We start from the raw sequence: 26,374 nt of genomic DNA, 5'->3' as shown, positions 1-26,374 counted from the left end.
GTTATGAACATTTTGATTTTATCACTGTTAATCTCTGAGTCTGCGTACATCACAGGACATTTTCAATAACGAGTGTTAGGATTATTTGTAATCCACGCTATCAGAAGATCTTTTTTCTTTGCTGTTGAGAAGCCAGGAGCAGCGCCACGGGATAGTGCAGTCATGCTCTGTGGCTTCTGATGTATTGACTCAGTCGCTCTGCTGCTTCTTTTACCCTTTATCTTTGTCACTGTTTTTGTACTTACCCAAACAGTGTTTCTTTCCTTGAAGAGTGAATTAAAAGAAACAAGACTTAAAGTCTATACAACAAAACTCTGATATTGCACAGCGGCGCTTTGACTTTAAAAGAACCAGTCCATCCTCCTGAATACCCCTGACCGACGCCCCCTTTTCAAAGATCTGGGAGAACTCATCTAAACATCTGAAAACATTTCTACTTAAAGATGATTGTACAAATTGTTTTAAAAAATGAAGACAAAATTCAATTTTTCTGTTAAATATACCCAACTCTTTGAAGGATCTAGCTAAGAAGCTAACATTAGCGTGCTAAAATGCTAAAAATCACAGTATTATCATAAAGATGCTAACCAGAGCCCTGCAATATAAAGCAAGTTCAGCACACCCAGAATATCTTTCTGTTGCCTTGCTTCTCTGACCCTAACACTTGACAGTCAGGTTATGCAGTCACACAAAGCTGGTTATGAACTTCCTAAGTTTATCCAGGATTTGGATGCAGCGCATTTCCATGAAATTCCATCACAATTACTGATAATTATACTGGTAACAGAGTGACTGATTTTATACAGGAACATTAAACTACATGATAGAGTGGGGCAAGGTCTAACAATGAGTTCACCTGAAACCTTGGTATAATTGTGACCCTCACCTGTTTTCACACCTTGGCTCGTGTGATTAGGCAGAGGATCAATAGGAGGTCCATGACGCTCTTAGGGACACTCCTAATAGGGCTTAAAAATCTTGGACTCTTCACCAGTTGCTCTTAAAAGTGAAGAAGCTTCTCGGATGAGACGTGAAAAACCTCCAAGAAACTTAAAGAAAACCAGATGCTGTTCTTTCCAAGCTCCTTAGACAAGTTTTGTCATAATGTTGCCAGTTTTTGGACCCAAGCAGCAGACTCAGACCCCTACTAAAAATGTTTAATTACAGTGGGCAAATGATTAAAGCCAATGATTAAGGTTATTTGGTGGAGAGTAGGCAGACAGGTGAGGTACAGGCAAATCTGTAGATCCCCAGAGAATGGTTTGCTACATGAATAGCGAAGGCTGGTGAATAGCCATGAGCGCTTGACTCTCCACAGAAACATAGATAGCCTACACAGTGAACTCCAGATGAGGAACTTGGAGACAAACAGGGGCCCAAGGTCATTGGACAAATTTCTTAGAAATAAGCGCTAAACCATGGTGGATTGCGGAGAATTGTAGCCACAGACCAGTCTGCCTCTCCATCTGAGACAATAGAAAGTGAAAGAGAGCAAGAGAGATAGAAAGCAAAGGCAAAACGCCCCCATGCATCCCCAGACCCTGAAAGGTTAAATATGTAATACGTACTTAAAGAAACACTGCTGCTGCAGACAAAGCAGGGGGATGTGTGTGTGTGTGAGAGGAACAGTACTGTAGACTAGAACAGCACCCAAGTGTGCAGCTTTAACAGCTTTGGTCAGTGAGATTGGGAACAAGCTACCATATTAATAAAGTTTAGCCTGTTTGAAGCCTGGGAAGAAAAAAGTGCAGACTGTGTAAGTTAACAGTATCAAAATATCACAACTCTATCATTAAGCAACGGGAGAATCTGCTGTACTGTAATCAAGTAATTCATTAATTTAACATTTAAACGACAGTTTAAATGTTAAATTAATGAATGTTTGTAAACTCTCAGCTGCAGCCTCGGTGATGTTTAACAGTCAGAAGGCACCTGCTGATCTCTAACCTGGAAGTTACCATAGCGATATACCCAGGTAAGATGTGAACCACATTGGTAGTACAGACAACCCAGAGGTAACCCTGAAGTTACCTGGATAAGACAACAATGAGCCTGGTTGTGATGGAGGTTTGTTATTTAAAAAGGGAGTTTTTCTTCCCACTGTTGCCAGGTGTTTGCTCAAAGGGGGTCATTTGATTTTTGGGATTTTCTCTGTATTTCTCTTTAGAGTCTTTACCTTATGATATAAAGCACATTAAGGCATCTGCTGCTGTGATTTGGAGTTATATAAATAACATTTAATTAAACTGATACTTGGACTTGGTTTGCTGTGCTTGCTGAGCTAGACAAATATAACCTGTGTCCTCTTCTCCATGCTAACAATAAAGTTCTCAACAAACACAGGACAGGGGCTTTCCTCAGAGCAACTTGGGCACATTGCATAGCAAACATGATTCTGCATGGCAGTCTGATAGCTGCTAAGATATTTTGCAGAATAAGTAAAAACTCTGACCTGATGGCTAAACAAAAGGCCTCTAGGTGTCTTGGTAGTCTTGAGCAATCCGTTCATTGGATGCCAAGCTAGCTATTATGACATAAAAGGATGGTAGCTAACATCAATAAGCAAAGCAAACTAACAGAGGGAGAGGTTCTGATGTTAATTCCACTATATAAGCATTTACACTACATCACCCCTACATGAACTCTGTGTCACATACGCAAACAAAAAATCAGCAAAAAGCATAAAAATAAAAACCATTTTTTTGTTTTTGTTAAGAATCAGCAAAAGTTTTAAAGCCTTACTGTGCCTTTGTGAAACAGAATCCGTGTGTTTCGATATGTCGCTTTGGGATTTACGTGTGGGTGTTTGGCCTGATTTTTCTATTTTTTTTTGCATTATTATTATCATTGTTTTAGTTTTGGTTTTTCAATTCCTTGGCATGTTGTATATGCGTGTGTGTTCGTTCCAATCTCTGCTCTTGCAGCAGTTATGTTCTACGAAGCAGCAAACTCATAGATGAGGCAACGCTTTTTACTGTTCAACCATTACAAAGTACTGTCCTCCTGCTGTCTCTCTGCCATTCCCTCACACTGCAGCTTCCCTCTTTTCTATATTTCCCACTGAGCTCTTGCATTCCCTCCACACTGTTTATGTAGGCGGGATGGCACAATAAAACAGGGAAAGCTTCCTTGGGGAGCTGCTGATTGCGGATGCATATGGTTCTCAGAGGAGTCAGTGGAGTGAAATGGTCAGAATAGGTCACCAAGCCCTGTGATGCAAGTGAGCCAAGAGCAGCCCAGCAGAGACTGATGGAAACAGGCCACGGAGGTAAGAGGAGTGCAGCCTCAGTTGTGGGACACAGAACGCTGCATAGGGACTATCGTCAGTCTCAACCTTATTGGATTTCCCCCGGAAATGTTTATTTCTCTCACTGCCCTGCTGAGAAGTAGCTCTCCTACTTAGCTCATCACTATTTATTAAAGGAGCCCCTGAGGAGTCTGAGCATATAATCAGGTCTGAGGGAAAATGGCTGGCAGAGAGAGCAACGGATTCTAGGCAGAAATAAGAGGCTAGAATTTACAGTACCTGCAGCTCCTTCGCTTTATCTGAGAAAGAGTGATGATTGTATGTGTGTCGGAAAGGAATGAGTCACAACTCACAGCGTTAACTAATTAGATTACAGGTTAAATGTAAACTTTAATCCTTTATAATGTTTACAAAGAGGTTACATCAAACATTGTTTGGTAAAAAAATATATAGTCGAGCATTTATTCTGTTGCTTACAGGAAAGGTTAAAAATGTCTGAATTGTCATTTTACACTTTTCACTGCAAGCACAAATAGTTTGAATAGTTCTCTGTTCTCTCATAAAAGGATTGGTTTCTAAAATTCACACCGTCGCAGTGCTTTCTTTGTCCGATCATATAGTTATCGAAGTAACTGAGAGACAGACAGCATTTCAAAGCGCTCGTGTTTTACTCCCTCTGCCAGTCTTCCATAGTCAGGTGAATGATTGAACCACAGACAGTATTAAACATAGGTGTGTTGTTTTCAAGTCATAAATAGTAAGCCAATGTGGAAGCACCTTAAACCTGCATTCTGTGTGAAGGCCATCAGATGGCGATAGCTGTGGTTAAAAAAAAGAAAATTTTTTGCTCATATTGAACAAAAAATAAAAATAAAAAGTATTTTTGAAACCTTGGCTGTGTGTTTCAAAGTGGAGGGCTATTTGTGCCACAACATGCGTTGTTAGCCAATCTGTGTGTGGATATCTTGCAGCCAAAATGGTCACGGTGGAAACGCTCATTCATAAGTCTTTAAAACATGACTTCAGAAACCAGTGGGTGGTGTCACGCTAGCTACATCCATCTTTTATGCTGTGTGTGGATTTGACAGATATAGCTAACAACATAAGGTCAGTATGTCCCTCTGCTTGATCAAATCTAGCCTCAAACTTGTCATATATTCTCAGATTTCCTGACAGTGCCAATCAGCAAAGCCTTCGGGATGAGGCTTGGGTTGAAAAGCGCCTCTTAGCTGATTTGATTTTTTTTTCTTCCTTTTTGAATTTGCACTCACTCATCTGCCATTTAAATCAGTGCCTACAGTCAACAGACTACCAAATGTGTGGCTGCTTGACTCTCAGCTGTATTTTTGGCTTTTTCTGGTTTAAATATGTGTTTTAGGACTTTTCGGCTTTACTGCCCATTTCAAAAGTGGTAAAAAAAAAATAATAAATTACAATCATTTTTTCATCACTAGCTTGATGAAAAAATGCAAATACCTTACTTATAGCTATGTTACTTATTTCCTTTTTTCAGCATAAATAGCAGGCTGTGATTTGAAAACTACAAATCACAGCCTGCATCCATTACTCTCATTACTCAGTCCTTTTGGCTCTGACTTACAGTACTGTGGTATAAATGAAGACTTGTCAGGGTCTCTTAGAGTCGCTGACACTTTGAAGAAGTTGCATCTTACGTCACTTTAAACTGCCAGCTAAACGCTCTTTTCCTCTGTTCTCTTTCTTCCCACTGTGGGCTGTTGTCTCTTTCCTCCCCCTGTAGTTGTGTAATATTTAATATTCAGAACATTCAGTCACAGTTCAGTGCTGTGGCTGCACAGGAGACATATTTAGTGACTGAGGAGAGCCCAGATGCATTGATATAAAGTGTTCTCTCCTTCACTTTTGAGGGGAGTGTCAGCTTGTCAAACTTTGAGAAGGATTGCTTTCTGACTTGTACTTCATTCTTTACCAGAGTCCTGTCATACAGCTGTGTGATTAAGTTTAGCTTGAAATTTGTAATGCAAGCAAAAAAAAACACATAAAAAATAACGCAAGCATAAAGATGACTCATGCATTTGTACAGCAGCCTATATATATATTAGTGTTTATTTTCAACTATGTTTATGTCACCGCTCTGTAGGGATGGGAATATTGCTGCATAGATTTTTAAACCCTTTTCATGCCAACTTATGTTGCAATTTCCTGACTGTTCCTCTAATATCCACTGCAGAGTCACGCTCTGGGCTTTTCTGAGATGACTTGACAAGTATTGAATGGATTAACATGGCATTTTAGTATTGATTTCCATGCATTTCTATTTTGATTTTATTTCCTGCATTACAATTAGCAGATTAGAACACCCACACCTAGTAAACAACAAACTGGCACCAATTCTTTACACCACATCTGACTTTGGCTGTAGCATAAGTTTGGTATGTTTATAATTGTCCTGCCATAATGAAACTATCCTGTACTGTTCTTTCTTTTAGTTTAAATTAGTAATGTTAGCATTATGTTTTTTAAAAAAGTGCATTTTGATGAGTATTATTTACATGGAGAATGCCTGACTGAGGTTTCAGCATAAATCCAGAAGTCACTAAGATTGAATGTGAGCTATTTAACCTGCAGGTGACTCTTACACTGACTGGTTCAAGCCCAAAGTGATCATTAAGTCAATAAAAGACACTTCAACCGCACTCCAACAACTGCTCTGTGAGCTCGGATATGGTCTGCGGAGTAATGACTGGTTCCCCTCTGGGACTAAAAACATTGTGAGACCTCACTAGAAGCCACTGATAGACATCCTGATCACTCAAGTGTAAAGAAACCAGATACAAGACCCTGCTGCACCCACTGGGACCTGTGGAGGACTGTACACGAGCTTTTTGTGTTGTGTTACCACTGCCTGAAAGTTTTACCACAGCATTGTCTTTCTCTGTGGTCTAAGCAGTGAATCTAGTTTTAATGGGAAAAAAACCTAGTGTATGATTAATCCTTTAAGAGCGGCATCAAGCTTTTATTTTGGGATGTTCTCTGTGATTGCATAACAACATGCAGTGGTAAATCTTTTTTTTTTGATGTAGCTACTTTCCCTCCATCTGTGATTTCACACTGTTTCCGAGTATTTCAACAACCGGGATCTTTTTGTATTCCCTCAAAGGAAATACATAATAGCCTTGTAGCCAACATTGTGGACAAATATATTGTATCATGGCCACTTTTTGTTATGAGCTATTACTCACTCTTACTGCAGTGGTACACAAACATGAGTATGAATTTTATTATTCTACAAAAGCCTGATGATAATATAACAAGCAGCAGAGCTGGTACCGTAGGGCCAGTACAGTTTGTATTTATCTATTTTTTGTGCAGTTTGTAGCTTGAACGCCTGCAAGTAAAATAAATACTGTGAGAATTACATTCCTCACCGGATTTCTGAGAAGAGCAGCACTTTTCAGGGGCACCTTGGTGATTTTTAGTGCTGAATCGATCTCTGCCAGTTTACAGATTTAACAAATAATGTTCAAATCAATTAGGGGCAAAAATATCCAGAAGAAAAAGGATTCTTAGGCTTTTCTTTCTTGTCAGTGTTGCCAGTTTCTCACAGAGGATGCCACACAACTGCTGTAAACAGACTGATTATTAAAGTTTCACTAGTTTTCCTTTAAGTGTAAGTGCATTAGAGTAGCCTTATGCTCCTATTTAGAGTATTGGTATTCCTGTAGTATTAATTCACTAATCTTCAGTCGTCTTTCCTTTGCTTGATAAAGGCTGCAGAGCATCAGCTGAATAATGGCGTGACACCAACACATGCATTTTGTCAACGTGTTGCGTCCTATTAAGATGACCCACAGGAGACTGCTCCTCATGTATGGATGCTCACTAAAATGCTACACAACAATCACTAAAACAATGGAGAAGTTGAAATCACAAAACAATAAGAGAAAATAATTAAAAATATAGAACTTGATTAAAACATAATTCTAAATATCTAAAGCTAACATCTTATACTGTTGACAGAATGACACTGGTGAAAAGGCTAAAGAGCAAAGGTGAGCTTTGAAAGCTATTAGAGAAGCAAACAACCTGACCTGAAGTGTTTTAGTGTTTCAGAGCTGCAGCTGCGAGGGGCTGACTGGCTGTAGAAACCAGTCTGGGACCATTAACAGCTGCTGATCAGCTGGTCTAAGTATTCAACAAGGGGTATAAAACTGTAATTTCTCTGCAAATACTCAAGGAAAAGCCTATGCAAGCATTTATATGTGAACAAAAGGCATTTAAAGTGAATCCTTTACCTCACAGGTAGCCAAAATAGGCAAAATATATGTTTGCCAGATACTTAGGAGTTCACTCTGTTGCAGCTGACTGTGTGACGACTGCCTTTTATTCACAAACCTGCAATCTGTCAGCGGATCTCACGATTCACTGTACTCTGAGCACGGTCTGAAAGATGGCAACCTATCACTGCATCGTCCAAAAATTGGATAGTCTGATCGAGACTAAACATGCGACTTTGTCGAAAACGCTGTAAATGTTCTATATGATCTCATCTATATGCGCACATCTCAAAAGGGAAGCAGCTGGCAGAAAGACATCAAATTATCTCGGAAACACAGCGACACAAAGAAATATTATTTCACACACGCGCGCACAAACACACGGAGTATGCGCACTCTCACAGAGCTGCCTTAAGTGTGTTTATCTTTGTTCCTATAGAGAGTTGAAGAATACCATCTGTCATATTACCCATTTCACTTCTCACATATAACCGCTCTCACAACATGAGACGATATTACATCAAAGAAAGAGGCTTGACTTGGGAGGGCCGCTATATTCATTGGCATGGAGACATGCAATTGCATTTTAAAGTGCAGTAACAAATTCAGGATGAAAGCAAAGCCCTATCTTTGGTCTCATCTGCCAACCTGGTATGGATTGGATGGGGAAAGTGATTGGACCTTCTGTTATAATTTAGTCTTCTCTTCAATCTTGGAACTTTGCTGCCACTATCCGATAAAATCGTACGGGGCCGGGGCCATGTTATTGATTGAAACATTAGCCTAAACATATTTTATGTCAGCACTTTTACCTTTAAATCAGTCTCTGTTCAGAGGATGTGCTTTATAATCTGGGTTATGTTCAACAAAGACTTTGATTTATTTTATGTTCTTTTATTTCCTTTGGACTTTTTTTTTTTGTTCTTTGTAGCCCGCTAAGCCAAGGACATTGATGCTGTAATTTTGCCACAGTCAAAAAAACCTTTTTATAAATTTTCTTTCAGACTGCAAGGGAGTGAATCTATTACTGATGGAGGCGAGGAACGGAGAGGAATAGCATAATGATACAGTCACATCCCACTTGATGTCATGGCAAACAGCACATTTACCACAGATGGCACATCCCGGCGAGGCTTTGCTTTGTTCGTTTTGATACATTTTCAATCAAATCCTGGTGAGAGTGTAGAAAAACGCGCACACGAAGGATGCACAAATATGAAATAACACACATTTTTACAACCAACTGAAGGCACGCTGGTGATGAACAGAACAGAATGACCCAAAAAAAAAATTCATCTTGTGACTCGTAGATGTACAACAACATATGCAATCACTGTGCATGTTTTTCTTTGCTTTCTCCGCAGAGTGAAGTTAAAAGAAGGCGTGGCATTCCTCGGCGCTCGCCCCAGCAACCCCACTCAGTGGATAGTCAGTCAAGATGTGAGGAGCGAAGGCCACCGAGTGGTGACTCTCCACTGCCGCAGGAAGGAGTCCAGCTATGATCAGCAAAGGTCAGCCCATAAAGTGCTTTTCTTTGAATGACTATATCGAGTTTGGGAGAACGGCCTCTTACTGACTTGTAAACATCTTCATGACCTTCAATTACAAGACGTTAAAGTAAGTTCCTCACTGACGACAGCTTTCAGTGTGTGTGTTTTTTTTTTAATGTGTTCATAACTACTGAAATCAACAGCCTGACTTCACATTAGCCGCTAAAAAGGTAGTTGTCACTTTTCGGATGTGCACAATTTGAGTTGGTAGCATCGGTTAGATGGCTTCAGTGGGCTTATCTCCAGAGCGATTTTTACTGTCGAATTAAAAAGTTGCTGATCATTCACATTTGGAAGGAGACACACACGCACTCACAGGCACCGTGTGAATGGTTATTTAAGCGATGTTCTCTTTGCTCAAATGACACACTTGACTTGACATAAAGGCCACGTCTGTTGACACAACTGTGGAGAGAGAAAAGTTAATCGACTATTGCAGCATCCCCTCTTCCGTCTCTCTCTCGTTCCCTCGTGCTGTCGTTTTTATTTGCGTACTTACTTTCTCCACTAGCAGGCCTCAAAGTTGTTTTGGTCATTTCCCATCTGCATTCACATCCTTAAACTAATCTGGCAGATAGGAACGTGATCGCCAGCACAAGAGGAGGGGGGGTAGAAAAAAGGTTGCAGCGTTAATTAAGTGCTGATTGAAGGCCTTTGTGCGTTTTAATGGTTTTTCCTTCTCGGATCAGGAAGTAGTTTTAATAAATCTAACTTTTCTAGTGACAGGTGTAATTTTATGGATTAGAGGCAGATGTGAAGCTGGGGAAGGCTTACTTATTCGCTCTTAAGCTTTCGTTCCACTTAGCAAATTCTAAACCACTCCCTTAAGAAAACAAGACTCCTGACATTGCAACTGCAACTTTATAATCAAAGTTGTGCAGGGGTTATTTAAGTGTAGAGCAGCCTGTGAAACATGTGTAATTTAAAGCTGCTGGTCCAGTGATTTTTTTTTAGACATGTTACTATTAGTGGATCATTACAAGGAGTGATTGTAGGCTAACTGCAGTGTTACAGCACATAAAACAAAGACAGCTGCGCGTGCCGTTGAATAGCTGCGCGTCTAAAATTAGTGGCATGTAATAAATATTTTCTTTAATAGATGTGTCGTTGTGAATCTGCACAGCCACATATAGGCCAGGAGCTGAGTCATGCTGTGTCTGTTGCAGATGCTTATGCTCAGATTTCAGTGGCCTTTTTATGTGAGGATTTAATATTTTTACTTCTCAGAACAGACAGTACATTTTTGGACTTTATTAACAGCCAGTTTCAAACATGAACTGCCCCGAGAACTCAAAGTCGCCTCCGCACTGAAAAGAACTTTTCAGACGCTCCATTCAGTCGCATAATAAGGTTTGACAGCTCAGTCTTATCATTATGTTTGCGTCTGTCTCTTCCAGCCTATTTTTACTCACATAGAAATAATGGTGAGAATATCTTAGGCTAACATGTTTGTTATCATGACTGAATAAGATATTAAATGCACTTTGAGGCAGCCGAAAGCTGAAATTGATTTCTGTTTGGGAAGTTTTTTGCTGCTTTAAAGCTTGTGAGATTTTAAAGGACTAGAGTTGATCTTATATCGTATTTTGTTACAAACCTGAATACTAAAATGCATTTTGGATCTCTGTAGTACAGTTGTGATCAGACGTTTACATACGCTCATCACAGGCATGAGTGCTTTGCTAATTTGGGGCTTTTAATGATTTTTTTGAACTGTTTTTTTCCAGGATGGAATGATTGCACAGCATACATCTTCAGTGACTTTAAAAATCAAGAATTAGGTGGAACCGTTTAGAATTTGTTTTGAATTTTCTCTGATCCACACAGGATGTGGTTAAATGTCCTTTCCTAAGTTGCAACTCAACCACCACCATGCTTAGGCTTAAAATCCTCACCTTTACTCCTTTAAACATACCTCTTGTCATTGTCTTGTCTGACCATAAAACTTATCACTAAAAGACATTTGGCTTCCCCATGTGTGGAAAGCTATAAGTTTCAGTCGAGCTTCAAGGTGTCAGTTTAGGAGTAGATGCCTCCTTCTTGGTTGGCCTCTCTCAGTCTACTGTGACTGGCTTCACTGTGGACAGTGATGCTGTTGTCCAACATGGTAGGCTTGAGCCTTGATGGTTATTCCTGAACACTCTAACCAGTTTCCTCTCATCAGAGGGGTCTTCTTCACGACCTTGGCAAAGTACTTTACCTTCAGCTTTTTGAAAGGATGTGTTGGAATCAGAAGTTATTCAGAAATAGATTCCAGATGGTTTGTGTAAATCTATGATTCTCCTTCTTAGATCTTCACTGAGGTTTTTGGACTTTTCCATTGTTCTGAGTATCAGTCAATCCTGTCAAAGCGCTGTCAAACAAATCCTTTATGTGCCGGCAGAGAGAAACTATGAGCTGTAGTCAATCATGATTGCTAATGAGAAGCTAAGATTTAAATGAGTTTGAGTATGCGTTTGTCCCTGTGCAGAAAAGAGAAAATTCAAAATAAAGTCAAACATGCGAACATATAGATTTGTTTTCTGCTCTTGGCTCTGCTTGATGAGCATGAGAGCAAATATCCTTAATATGGTAACATGTGAGCACAGAGGCCCACCAAGCTAGTGTTCAAATCTTCTGTTTGGAAGGGGCAACCAATCAGAGTAAAGTTGGCTTGATGCGTCTTCTTTCATATGGTGGATGAACGGAGCGACTTCACCAGTGGTCAGTATAAGAAAAGCAAGTATTTTGGACTTTGAGTCATACAAAGCTACTTTAGACGTCTCCAAGAATAAGGAAGCTTTTAAAGGTAGCATGGGTACCAGATGAAACTCGGAGGTCATGTTTCATTTGTTTTAGCTGAATTCATCTGGACTCCTTCCAGTTTACACAAATGTCCTCACAGCACTGCCTACAGATGCCACATGTTTTTTAAGATGACTTTTTATAGGTCTAATTATTGTAGGTCCAGTAAGCATTTTGGTCTAAGGCTGTGGATGACACCCTTTAGAAGTCAAAACTGACCTGAGAGCCTGCACACTAATCTGCATTTGTGCATTTGTCTCGTCATATGAGGCTAGCTCAAAGGTGTTTTCCTTCAAGGTCACTTCTCAACTTGAATTTCAACAAGTCTGTCAAAGTTTATCCAACTGCATGCTTCGCCTTAGAAACTTATATTTTCATGCACCATATATACTTTGCTTTACTTATGGGTCTAAGCAGAGCTACAACAACAGCCTAAGTAGGACTGAGCAGCAACACTTGGCAGCTGGCTCCTCCTTCCCTCCGGAGCTATTTTCCTCCTTTATGCAGGTTTCATTCTCTTCACACTATTCCGCAACCTCACCGTCTCTCTCACCCACACATACACATGCTCCATTACAGTAGTAAAATCATGTTTTATTGATTTACTAAGTGAAGAAGCCAGAGACAAGAGTGAGCATATCTAGTCTAATCCCAGCTGTTTGGGCCATGTACATTGGGCTGCTCCTTAATCTCCACAGCTGTCAAAGTCACTTCACAGAGAAGACCAAAGAGGCCCCATGATGGCTATACAATGCACAATGCTCCAATTTTTCTTTCGTCTGGTCCTCCCCGCTCAGAGTGTTTTCAATGAAGCTCTTTTAAAAGGGGATTAAACATTGCTATCTCATCTGTTGAGCTGTCATTCAGTCTGCTTTGGTCTCTCCTCCGCTGCTTCCGTGCGGAGGGGAGGATGAGGGATGTGAATGGTACAGGTCAAACAAGTGAGGATCCCATTTGCATTTTAAAGTTGTTTTTGAACAACAGGATGTATACACCATTATCCAAATATGAGTTAAGCACTCACTTGAGCATTTAGTTATACTTCTTCACTGCGACTCTGGAAAGCCTTTCTTCTGTAAGAATAGAGTCTGTTTTCAATTGAAAATTTTCCTCATCTTTTAAAAGAAAATGTCCGTATCCCTGCGTAGGTTACAGTTAACGATGGAGCAAATTAGACCCGTACTAATCAAAAATATGTTCCATTTACTACCAAAGTGCTTAGACCAGTCTTACATCTCAAAGGTGTGGATTTCATTGTACCCACAAGTTCACTGTACATGTACAATTACAATAAAGGGTCATTCTATTCTATTTTATTCTATTCTATTCTTGTTTGCTACTACATTATACTGCTGCACACTCAAAAGTCAGCAGAAAATTGTCCTGTGCAATTTCCTGGACATTTTGAGTCATTCCTCTTTCCTGTACCTTGTGTCTGATTACACGTGTTGTTTAACCATTAGGATGCAGCCCTGAAGTCACGTTTCTCATGACGATGTGTGGAAAACAGAATCATTTCTGAATAGAAGATAAATCTGAAAAAAATCTAATGATTGACCAATTACTATGTTTGTGCACTCTCAAACATTTATGACAAGCATTCGAATTTTCCATTGAATATAAAGGATTTATTTAGAAATTTAGAAGAGTGTGCTCACCTGGCTCTGCAGCTCTTATTTAAATCAGTGCATTATGCTAACAAATACACAAGTTGTTAGTAAAATGCTCTCATGATTTTACCAATGTCGGGTTGTTGACTTCACAAACAGGCTGCAAAGGGACAAGGCAGGAACACAGACTTTTAATCATCGTTTTACATGCCATTTTTACAAATGAATAATTTGCACTGTCACCCTACCTTGGACTGCTTCCTAGACTTGAGTGTCTTTGAATAACGTCCGTGGAGCTGCTAATTGAAGCCTGTACGTATGTTTGCCGTGACGGGGGTCCAGATCCGATGCGTGCATGAAAGCACGACATTACAGACGGTGTGTCAGGTGTACACTATGTGCCGGTTCAGCCACTCGCTTTAAGCGGCTCGCCCTGGCCAGCTGAGTCCCTACTTTGTACACGTTCCCACCTGATGCTCTGACCACACCTGACTCCCTGTGACTACACGTGTAGCAAATACATGAAAAAGACTGCTTTCACTCAACCTTCATTTTTTTGTATTACCATCTGATTTACAACTACAAATCTAATTTAAAATAGATAGATAATATGGTTTTTGAACTTCTTCTCCTAAGCTCAGACATGGGTTTACTGGTTTACACACTAATAAGCCCAATAAATTATCCCTAGTTTGATCCCGGGAGGAGGCGTAAATCCCTTCGGGGGTTGTGTCAAGAAGGGCATCTGGTGCAAAAATCTGCCAAATCAAATCTGCAGGGTTACCTGCTGTGGTGAACCCTTGTGAATAAGGGAGCAGCTGAAAGTAGCTATTCTTCTTAGAAGTTGTTGAATTTGATCAAGATGAACAGCTGAATCTGTTCCTCAGCTTTGCAGACTGAATTTTCCTATGGAAATGCAAACCTGTGCACTTTTCCCTGATCGGCAGCATCTCTACCAATAAAAGCAATAGCGAGGTGACAGCTGTTCATCAACGGTTGCTACAGTGAGAAGATGCGGTGTGCTTTTAACTGGAAACAACGGAGCTGAATTCTCCCTAAAGCCACCAAAGGAAAAGCTGACGGCAGGTCTTTCCAATTCAATGCAAAGAAACAAAAACAACAAAAACACCACAGTGAGATAAGAGCTGTTCACATTATTGTTATGAAAAAAGTCAAATCAGATCTGCCCCAGCTGTGCTGTGTCACATAACACATTACCTTATAACTCAGTTCCTAAAGAGTTTGTACGTTAGTGGTTTTCTATTTCTATGGTTGCTATTTTGAAGCCAACAAAAAAGCAAAAGGGTAAAAAAAAATGAATGAACTCGCCTTGTCATAGTCAAGACTTCAGCTATCAAAACCAATGTATTTTGACCTGAAATGAGAAGCGTGCTTTTTCTCTCTGCACAAAGACAAGGATGCAAATTTTTGGGGTAGAAAAATATGTCACTTTTCTCTCTGCATACCTTCAATGTGCCAAGCAGCAGCACCAAGAACAGGCTTGGCCCCTTTTCCATATTTCTCTGCTCTTTGTTGTTTGTCATCCTGTGTTCTTAATGAATAATTGATATACTGTAAGAAGAATGATTTTTCTCTTATAGACACTTCCTGTTGTGTTTATGTGATGGGAGATGACAGTCTTGGATCTTAAGTGGGCATTTATGGCCTCATTTATATGTAAATTATTATTTAACCTTACATCCACCGCCCTTTCTTTGACAGGTTGAGATTCTTAGTGATGGGGCTACAAAGACAAAAATGCCCATGTGGAGTGCACATGTTACTGGGTGAAATGCACTAGATTGAACGCTTTCCTTTGTCTTCATTAAAGGTGAGCTCATTCAAAACGAAAGCAGTCCTGCTTCTTCAGCATGTCACAAGGCATAAGTGGAGACCTCGGTAAAAGTGCCATGTCCAGCCCTTGGTTGTTCATTATGACTGTCTGGGTGCAGATGTAGCTCTCTTGAGAGCCACCACTTCATTAATCGCCCACACCACACCCAGTCGAGGGTCGGCAGGCAGTTCACTCATTACAGCCATTTCACGAGGGAGCCAGTCCAAGTAGGAGCGGGAGGGGGGGGGGGAATATAGTATATATCTCAAAATCTTGTTTAATTTAATAACGGTCTCATCGCAGCCTGTTTTATATTGTCTGAATCACATTTGCATAGAGTTTGGATTAATATAATTAAATTCGGCATTCATCCATTTTGCTATAAAGACACGTGACTTTTCCACTAAAGCAGCAGCTTGTAAATCTCATCAGTGTGAATACTTAGGATCCCAGAAGGAAAGAAATCACACAGCTGTGTAATAACGGGTGAGATTTTGTAGCGACCCCACAATTTATCTCCATTTCAAAGTTTAGAAAACCTTTAAAACAGGATTATTTATTGTTTGTGTCATTTATTGCAAAACTGAAATGAAACAAAGGCCTCGAGATAGCTGTTATAGTCTTCAAGGCCCCCTGGAAGAACATTAAGCATGTGTGGTCCTTGTCATCCTTGGGGCTTCAAAGAAATTCATACTTATATGTGTGTGTTTCTCTAGATAGATAGATAGATAGATAGATAAATAATCTGACTTACATGTGAAAGAATTGTCTGAACAAATGAAGTTTTGTTAGGGTTCAGCAGTCCTGAGAATGAGCCACATGTTATAGACTTTATGCTGTATAATACTGCATAAATCGAGGCTGAAATGAAATTGCCTAATTACATTAGGGGCAAACGGGAACTTGACAGTCCTTATGCTAACACCCTTAATAATGACTCAGCCCCGTTCTCAGTGGCTTCCATTTACCATAAATATACTCCGTCACTGAAGCCTCATTGATAGCATTTACCAAAATACACTAGTCCAAATTTTGGTTAATCTCTTAATTATATAATTGGCATGTGATCAGTACTCATCTGTGTCAGCCAAATTGTGATTTTTTTAATGAGTCCTTTTTTTTTATTTTACTGTAAGACTGGTGGAGAAACATTCAAAATGCTTTTAGTGGGAGACGTGTTTTCCTTTATCAGTACTGGAGCAGAGATTTGGCATATACTATGCCCCCTCACTCCCAACACACAACCACACACACACACACACACACCAGGACAGCCAGATGATTACAATAGACAGCCTAGATTACATTTGACTGTTCGTGCTGGCCCCCTGCTCAACTGCCAGGGAAACAATATTGGGAAAGTATGCCCCAATGTGCCTCATTGCACTTTCTCCTAGTTCACCAATAGCCAGTAATAAAACTCAGCGGAGAACATTTTGTCAGTACTGCATACATCTACACCAAATGGCCATGAAACTTTTCAGGTAAGCTTTGTGAAAATGTGGAACTTCTTCATCCAGTACATTTCACTGGCTTTATGTGGAATCATGAAAAGCTTTAGAGAAGTGTGGGAATGCAGCTTGGTAGTTCAGATTCACTCATGTCATGCCACAGTGCATGCCACCTATCAAAATGTTTTTGGCCAGCACCATGTGGTAGACTGTGTACATGCAGACAAGAGAGAGATTGAGGTTTGTATTTGAGAATTATGAAGGTTTATCAGTGGATATCCTGCTCTTAGAGATTAATCCCCAGGAGGATTAGAATGTGGTCTCTAGTATTTGGAGGGTTGCATCGCTTTTTTGTCTTGCTGTGGTTATGTGGATTAAAGCTATTAATAATGCTTTCTTAATATAACAAGCAAAAGTACCTTTTTAATGGAGATAAACACATTTTTATTATTTTCACTTTTTCCAGCGCTTTTTCAAATTAATAGAAATTTGTACTGGAAATGTAACTGTTTTGGTCAACCTTTTCTTTATTTTTTAATTGTTCGTGTTTCCCTATTAAAATAAACAGCTGCACATTGCCTGATTATTTTCAGATTTCCATTATTCCTTTATTTTGTTCAAAAGATTTGACTAAGCCAGAAAATAGGGTTTTTCACAACACGATTTTTTTTTTTTTTTTTAAAGGTTGAAAAAAATCAGGAACATACCACGCAGCATGAGATTGCTTATAAAAATGCATCATCATCATTATTATCATTATTATCATTATTATTATTATTATTAATAATAATAATAATAATAATAATAATAATAATAATAATAACAATAACAATAATAATAATAACAATAATAATAATAAAATGTGTGCAGCTCTATGATGCTTTTTATTTACCAGTGATTCACGGGGTTGGTCAACATGACAATCAAAGAGAATAGGGATTATTCTAATTATAATAAATGAAAGCATGTGTGACGATGTTCATGCAAAGTTTCAGATTCACCCTCCCGTTAAGGAGAAGAAATCCTCAACTCAAGGCTTTAAAATAGGGCAGATCGCCTCCTTTGCATTTAACCCCCCCAATAATCTATTAAGACCTTTCATCTTTGTTTTCAGTGTGAAACAAAGACCAGAAACAAGCACGCTTTTATTGTGTAAGTGATGATGCTTTTCATTCATTTGCATATGGCTTTAAAATGATTTAGTAATTAAATTTGACAAAATATCTTAAAGTCTAACGCTCCCAAATTCCACTCAGATTCAGGAAAGACAATCTGTGGGAGGAAGGCCGAATGGCTAGTCTGTAATCAGATTGTGGTCTGTAAAACATGGTCCCCTGATCTAAGAGCAGTTGTAATGGCATCCCCCTCCTAGCTATTAATGCACTTCAAAGCTGAAGAGCATCACTTTGGAGAATAGAAAGTATATCATTATGCATGGCTCTGGTGTTTGAGCATTTAAATAGTACCCCAATCCTCAGAGCATTTCTCACTTTTTTAACCCAAAAGCAGCCTTTGCCTGTGAAGAAGACGGCTGGCTTATGCAGACGTAACCTTGTGGAGGGGAAAGTCAGCCATCATGGGAACTTGCAGCCTGGTGCACAGTCTCTGACACTCTGCACAATGATAAAGATGCTGGTGGTTAACCTCTCACCCACAGGGGATCCAGCATTTGCATCGTATCCCAGAAAAGACCCTTTTCGGGGCAAGATGATGTAGCTGTTCATCAAAGTCTTAAATATTCAATAATATGATGGAATATTTTGCATCCAGCACAACTGGGTGCATGGGCTCCAGACCAGGTTGGATACTGTGGTGTGGGCGGCAGCATACATGGATGAGATCATCTATCCAGTTGAATTCTGCATTGAGTACAGCCGGTGGAATCAGATGTTCTTCCTCCATAAACATATTTATGCTGATTACATTTTCTGGGCACGCAGGCACCGTTTTGGCAAAATTAAACCTGTGGTGAGATTGAAACTGTTCCTGGTGTTGCAGTGCTCACTTCAGTAGCACTCAGCCAGGGAGACAAAGTGAGCTAAGGTGTAAACATGTAATTGTCTACAAACACACTGGTTGCTTCTCTTCTAATTACATCTCTGTAGTGTCTGCTGAAGAAGTACTAAGTTTGGACTGAATTGCAATGAGATTTAGCTCATTCAGCACTCCGGCTCTGTTGAACAGCAGCTGAGTGCGGAGAATAAGTCCACTTGTCTTTAATATTTCCATTCAGATTTAACTCGGAAACTCCCTCCCTACAAACGTGTCTAACTGAACGGGCAAAAGAAACCCTGGCCCTCAGTTGGCTCTAATTAACCTCAGTTTATCTTGGCCTTCAAAATGACTGGCTTTATACTGAAACCCATTTCATTTAAAGAAATGCCTGGCCCGGCACCAACACTGTCTCATTTATCTAACCTGCACAGGAAAAATATTTAAATGAGCCCATTAAAAGAGGCCCTGGGCTGTTGAGAAAGGTATAGAAATGGTATTTGAAAAAACAATGACCAAAGTTCCACGTGTGTGGGGGGGGGGGGACTGAGGACAGGGAAGAGAAATGGGCAGCGAAACAAACAGAAAAGGTACCAGTCACATCCTCTCATCTGCACTACAGCACTTGCGGTGCTAACACTGACAAGCAATCTTTTGCTGTCCTCTGTTATCATTCCCGGTTTAACAGGTTGAAAGCAGAGCTCTGTCTTAAGGATAACATGCAGGGAAAAGTAAAATGTCACTAAAGGCACTCTCTTCCTGCAGCCTTAGTGCCAGTTTAGCAGGACTGACCACCCCTGACATGTAATCAGGCAGCGTGTACAGCTGAGTGCTAGGGCTGGACAACACATACATTTGGAATTGAAGCTGTAATTTATTTAACTCAGCACAGTTATCGCTTTTAAAATAGCTGATCTGGAATTTGTATCTCAGTATTTTGACGAGATCTCGCGTGGTAAAGATTTGTCATGACTGCACGTCTTAAAAAATGACAACACAAATAGAATTTGCCACAAAAACAATCAAAATGTGACTTTTTTTTACCAAACTGTTCATTCTTATTCAGTGAGCAAATCAAGGCTGGACCAGCGAACACGTTCATGCCACGCTCTGTGCGTGTCACCTCTTCCCACATAAACACTCAGCACAGTTTTAGAAGTGCAGATTTTCCCACTTTCTCACAAAGGCAGACTCACGAGTGCTGTTGGAGTGATTCGAGTTGTAACCTCAGGTGATGATGAAGCATCTAAAGCGGTCCTTGACTTGTGGGAAGAGACACTGAAAAGACACCCACAAAAGCTCCTCGGCAAAGCGATGACTTCACTACATAACTTCACTACATCGACGGCCACTTGCGCTCAGAACAAATGCATAATTCACAATTATTAGAACACCTTGACAGGTGTCTACACGCCTTTTACTGATGCTCCTGTTAGCGGTGGCAAAAAACCCCCACGATCTCAGTCTGATGCCGATGCAGTCAGATGTTTCCTGTGCGATCTAACTCAACTCTTCACAGCCTCTGGATCAGTCCTCCATCTCTCACAGGCCATAAGTCAGCGAGCAGCACTGAATCACTATGTTGAATATGTAAATGGATGCCATTAAAGCTCTCTTTCTTTAATTAGTCTTTTGATTTCATGACTGAGTGCTTCCAATTATGGATCAATGTCTCATTTCTGCGCACGGACCCCTGAGTGTGCGGAGGCACTTTTTTCCGTTACAAAATGCTTTATAATTTCTCCTCTGCCAACACGGCCGTTCACATCACACTTCCCGACTGCTGATCAATGAAAAATCTTGCTGCTGTAAGCCCGCTGATATATGTGCACCAGTAATATTTTTTTATAAACAGGATCAAATTTCAACATATTAATGGAATGGCCAAAATTTGTGCTGCGAGTGGGAAATGTAGGGGGTACGTCCGTGTACTTACTCTGGTAGTAATTTTGCACCAAGCACTTTAAGTGGTACATAAGAGGGGCCTGAATAGAGCGTAATATCGAATTTCTGACTGGGAGCCGCGAGTACGCTTAGGAAGAGGTGCTGACGTAGCGTTTTCAAACGGTATCGTGCTACTCGTGTTCTGCAAAAATAGCGTATAGGTGAATGGATTGGAGCAGATGTTAGCTACTCAAGGGTTTTATCAATCTAAAAAGATAGACATCTCACAGTATGTGTGCTATACTAATGCTTGCGTATGCTGGGAACATTATTTCCGATATAGGTTGGCTCTTGAGAGTCTTTCTTTTAAAGCCTAAAGCATACAAGATCATTTTTCTTTTCTTTTTTTCTTCTTCTTTTTTATATACAGAATGAAATATAGAAACGCATCCTCTTCATTTAGTCTGCATTAGTTAGGTGGGAAGTAACAAAATTACCTTAAAATTACCTTAAAATTACTATACTTGTGTATTTAGTTTTTACTTTTAACACAAATATCGGTACTTTCTACTCCTCACATTTTCAGTCTCGTTAGGGAAATTATTAAATCCCAGCAATGCGCAGCTTATGACATCAAAGTGAGTTGAGCCTAAATGGAGAGACTAACAACACACAACACAGGCTTATTGCATACAAAGAGATGAAAAAGGCAAAAAGCATAGAATTTATGTAGCATATATGTACCTTCATAGTATTATACTTAAGTAGGAGGAGAAGGAGTTAAAGCAGGATGGAATCATCCAGAACATTCTTTTTTTTTCTGGTGCAGATGTCCATAAGTTGTGGTTTCAGTTATTAGTTGGTGATGCTACAAATTTTGGTATTGATCCAATATTAAGTATATATAGGGCCGGTATTGCCAATGCCAATATCAATACTCATACTTTTAACTTATAAAGGCAGCTTGTGTCATGATTCATCAAAAGAATCATCATCAATCTGCAATTTCTGAACACATTTAAATGACAACTAAATTACTTTTATTTTTACTTTCCACAATAATTAGTTCATCCAACAAAGCACACCACCCAGTTTTTCATTTATTTAGAAATTGGGGTCTTTGGAGACCTGAAATGTAAATGTGTGCTTTTAGGTGATTTTCTGTTTGTTAACCCTTATCCACCTGCCTAGTCACACGATAGGCCTTAACTCCTTTTTCTTTTTAGGTGTGAAGGCAAAGTAAAAACAAAATACAGTTTGTATTTTCAGGTACTGATATTTTCTTATTATCATATTAATATAGTGCAAGGTTCAGTTAGCTTTGCAACTTTTTAGACCCTCTACTGTATCACTTTTACTTCAGTACAGAAGTTGAATCAGTACTTTTGCTTTTGCCTCTGGTTATAACAATTAAATATAGCAATTTCATTTTTTATTGAAATCCTCGTTACATCCTTCAAAGCAGGCCCAAACTGACCTTTTTCGATCAGTGGGGGGGCCTGTCCACACGCACAACACAGATTTATTGACGTACATAATCAATTATTGATTTGCAGTAAAAATCTGAGGGGAGCATTTGTTTGAAACTCGTGTTTGAGCACCAGTCCGAATGCCATATGTACACAGAAGCTAATGTATGCTAAAAGGAAATTGATTTTAGTTTAACAAGAACAATCTGCCCTTTGCAGGTAGAGTAACAATTTATTTCCTTCCTGTGTTTCCTCGACATTCCCTTGACCCCTAAAACCTCTGATTCTCTGATTCTGAAGCCCAGCTAATCTCCAGTGCTTTTATGCTAAGTCTCACTTAATCTCTCTCGAGACTCTCTTCCTGTCCCCATAGGAAATTTTCTCCTACATTTCACATTTAAGTCACAGAAAACATTAAAATTAAGTCCCATACCCCGATCCCTGCTGGCAAAAAGCTTTCGCCTGTTAGCACATGGACATGCGACCTGAGCCTAATCTCATATTAATGGATAAGTAGACTGATGATTTATATCGTTTTTTATTTGTATATGTGACTGAGCTTCAAAAAAAAGTTTTCCTAGTTTAGTAGTAGGATGTGAAACAGTGCAGTCAGTAAGTGGGTGTCAAGATTATACGAGCCTCCGAATTAAAATTGAGCTCTCGTGGACTTTTGAGACGGGAGGCTATGCGCAGAACTTGACTCTTCATCACTAACTCTGACCTCCCAGATCCATTAGACACTACATTAAGACTTGAAGGCAATCACGCTCACGCAGCCTCCGCATCACTTCCTCAGCGACACTGTAATTATCGCAAACAAAGCAGTTCAGTTTACACATTTATGTTTGTGTTTCTGCAACTTGTACATTTAAGCAAGCATGTCCTTGTGCACACAAGTATTTGCTGTTCGCGGATTAGTTAATGCGACTAGGCCTGCGCGTTTTCGATGTTTGTCCACATGCATAATTCTTTGCATAGATTTTAAAGGTCTCGTCTGTAGATCAGCGGGGTTGAAATCCCCTCCATTTGGATCTATTTTTTTCATAAGATGCTGGCACTTATCTCGCTCTGCTGTTACAGCAAATTCAACATCTGGCCCTGCTGTCCTTATCTACCGCTGACCTGTTTGCAAAACACATGCTGCGATATGATATTGAGCCGATTCTTTCCGCGGCTCTTTCTCTGACACACTTTTTCATGTTTCACAGAGCGGGAGCTTAACCTTGTGCAGACAAGCCTCGGGGCTGCCTGTGTTTGTGTGTGTGTCAGGGGGGGGGATGCCTAGGTTGCAATAGGGTATCATTGATCTGATAGTCTGGGCCTCTCTGGTCAATGACTCCTGTGTGCTCTCCAGGTTCTGTTGCCATGCCAACAGTGGCAGAGCTAAAAGGTTTGGTGGGTTTTTAAGGACTTTCCCGAGAAGGACAGGCACCGTCAGTGTCGGAGCACCTGCAGGTGCTGGTGCAGGCCCGCACGGTCACATGATGTCGCCCACAGATCAACCAGGGGAAGCCTGTAAGGAGGGGGAGGTTTCAGTTTATCTGCACAAACACTTGTATCATCACCCCAGGGCACAGTGTCTGCTGCCCCCTAGTGTGTGTGTGTGTATGTATGCGTGTGTTTGTGTGTTTCTAAGAGCTGTCAGGAGCTTTGGTGGTCGTTCCCAGTGGCTAATGTCTGTTGAGACGAGCGTTTAGATGTGGGGAAAATTGAGTTTGACTATCAGGACAAGTAGCAATTTATTATATTGCAATTTGCCATTTAGATAGCTTTCCCACGAATTAGACAGATATAGAGTGTAACTGACTGAGAACTGATGCCTGATGCAATAAGGTCTGAGGTCACCGGTGGTGATGAGTGCCATCATTAGGGATCCATTACACTACGGAGCCTACTTCAGCTGATGGACTCTAATGATGCTGCAGTGCAGAAAAGCATTTGGTTTTGATTAGACATCGGTGGAATGGTGCATTTCATTAACTCCAGGATGAGCTTTTGTTGTCTGGGAGTTGATATGCCACTGTTTGAGCTCAGGCTAACGCGCCGACTGTGCTCATGGAGCAATTTAAGAAACAAATGTAATGAAAGAGTATTTCCCTCCTAACAGTCTAATGCCTTTTACGTACACTGTCCTTCCCCTCTTTATGCCACACAAAACAAACTGATTAGGCCTCACCTGGCCCTAACTTTCTTGACACGATATATTGTTGCACTATTAAAATGCTTATGTGTAAAATGTGTCTTTGTACCTTTGGAATCTAAAAGACAAACGTTCCCACATGATTTAAGCAACCAAAAAACCCTCGTGTATCCAAATAAAGGCCACATATGGCAGTTAGGTACGGTGCAAGCCGAATCCCTAATTTTTACATCTTGTGTCTCACAGTTTGCATGACTTACAGACGCAGCTTAGCAAGCAGAGAAAGAAAGCGTTGAGTGAGTGAGTGTGTGGGAGTTGAATTTTTTAGCAGCTGAATGCAGCAGAACACTGTTAAAGTAATTAGAAATATGATCCCCTTATTGGGTTTGATGCACACAAGCCAGAAGCCCTCAGTTTGCGTCTATGCTTCATTATAATTGTATAATTAATAGTACTCAGCCCTTTTGTCTGTGTCGATGTTAGAAAGGGCTAAAGAATAAGCGATTAAATTAAAGGGAATCTGATGCTTAGTAAAAGTGGGTTTTAATTTAAGCACTGTAGGTTGTTTGAAATATAACAGCCCGATCTTTTTGTATGCACCCCGTGAGAATACGATCAATGGAAAGTACATTTCCAGAAGTATTTCTTTCCTGTCGGCTAGAACAACATGAGCATACATGCAGTACTTTCGGTTAGCCTTTTAAGCCTTTACTGGATAGTTCAATGAGGAGCGATAGCGGGAAGTGGCATGAAAGCGTTGCAGACAGATGTGAACCAGCGACACTGGACTTCATGTTTAGTGGCCTTAATCCGAGGCCATCTGGGCACCCCACTGAACACTAAGCAGTCGAGAAGCAGTATTAAGAAAATTGAAAATGGAAATGAGTGCAAAATGTAAAAAAAATTAAACACTTAAGTTTACTTACTTAACTTGTATGCATTTATATGTTTCCAGAGAGCGGTGGGGGATTCATAAATTTGACCAACAACCTAGACCATGTCATTAGGATGAGCATGCACTCACAAATCTGAAAGCAAAAATCTTGCATGTGTAGTTTGTTAGTTGCTGCTAACATGACACACTGAATGCCTGAATCTCAGGTGCACTGTGGTGAAACTACAATGGGCCAAAGATGCAGCACAAAAAACAATATCTTTCATCCTTTTGCCTGTGTGTTCTGTGTAAAAGCAAACCGAGAATAACATTTTTTTTAAAATGAAGGGAAAAAATGGTTGTATTGAGACTGGTCACTATGCACTGAAGTCATTCATTCCTTCTGCTGAGGAGATCATGTAGATTCTAACTTTCGCCTTTCTTAGCGCGCAGGCTTTCAGCGTCTTTCATTGAAGTAAGATTAATTAAAGACTGGTAATGCAGCAACACTTAAATAAGGACACAGCTAATGCAACAAGGTTAACCTCACCGTGATTATCCATGGTCGTCACGTAGATAATTCCAGGTCACTTCATTTAGTTAAGGACCTTCCTGAGCAATAGGAGACTATTGAGCCTTTACCGCAGAGGAAACTAACAGCAGGAGTGTTCAAAGAGTGTGTTTAATAAGACAGTAACTCTGGTTGTAAATTGAAGAAAGAGGCCAGCATATTCACAGTGAGACTGCCAATTTTTACGCGATTTAATTTAAAAAGATGTGAAAAAGCTGAATGCGGGGCTGCATTTACCTCTTTTTTTTAAAAATGTTTTTTGTTTTAATTTCCAGGTTCATTTCCTAAAAATAATTGTCAAACAGATAAGATGGTTGTTTTTACCATAGAGGAAAAGCTTTCTGTAATTTATTTTAGCATCCATGTCTTCTTAGCAAAGGAAATTATTTTATGGCATGACTGTGTGGATTGTACTCAAGAGGAATTTGTGTGCCAAAACAGAGATGTGTTAAAGGATTTATGCTTCCTGCCGTCAATTTTTATAAGACTATTACCAGCATGTTTTATTTATTCCATATCCCCTAACAACCCTTAAAACAGAGACTTTCTTATAACAGCCCCAGCTCGGTATTTCCTCTATTTTTGTTCTGCCAGTATAGAGAGGTATAAATGAATGTCAGTTGACGCACCATAAATCAAAGCTATTGGTTTAGTATCTTGGAGGAAATTATAGCAACATGAGTGATGCTCCGACTCGTGTGATTGTATCGCC

At 40.0% G+C, this 26,374-nt stretch overlaps 1 protein-coding gene across 1 annotated transcript in view; it reads left to right on the top strand.

Moving 5' to 3' along the window:
• Positions 1–26,374, top strand: part of si:dkeyp-14d3.1 (transmembrane protein 132C) — a 143,760-nt gene that overhangs the window by 59,571 nt on the left and 57,815 nt on the right. The window contains exon 3 of the mRNA XM_005473090.4: positions 8,868–9,014. Within this exon, the coding sequence (XP_005473147.1) occupies positions 8,868–9,014 (147 nt within the window). The remainder of the gene's footprint in view (positions 1–8,867; positions 9,015–26,374) is intronic.

The sequence above is a fragment of the Oreochromis niloticus genome, linkage group LG12 (assembly GCF_001858045.2).
Source record: "Oreochromis niloticus isolate F11D_XX linkage group LG12, O_niloticus_UMD_NMBU, whole genome shotgun sequence".
NCBI classification, from domain to species: Eukaryota; Metazoa; Chordata; class Actinopteri; order Cichliformes; family Cichlidae; genus Oreochromis; species Oreochromis niloticus.
Note: the sequence above shows the minus strand (reverse complement) of the source record. Positions and strands in the feature narration are given on the sequence as shown.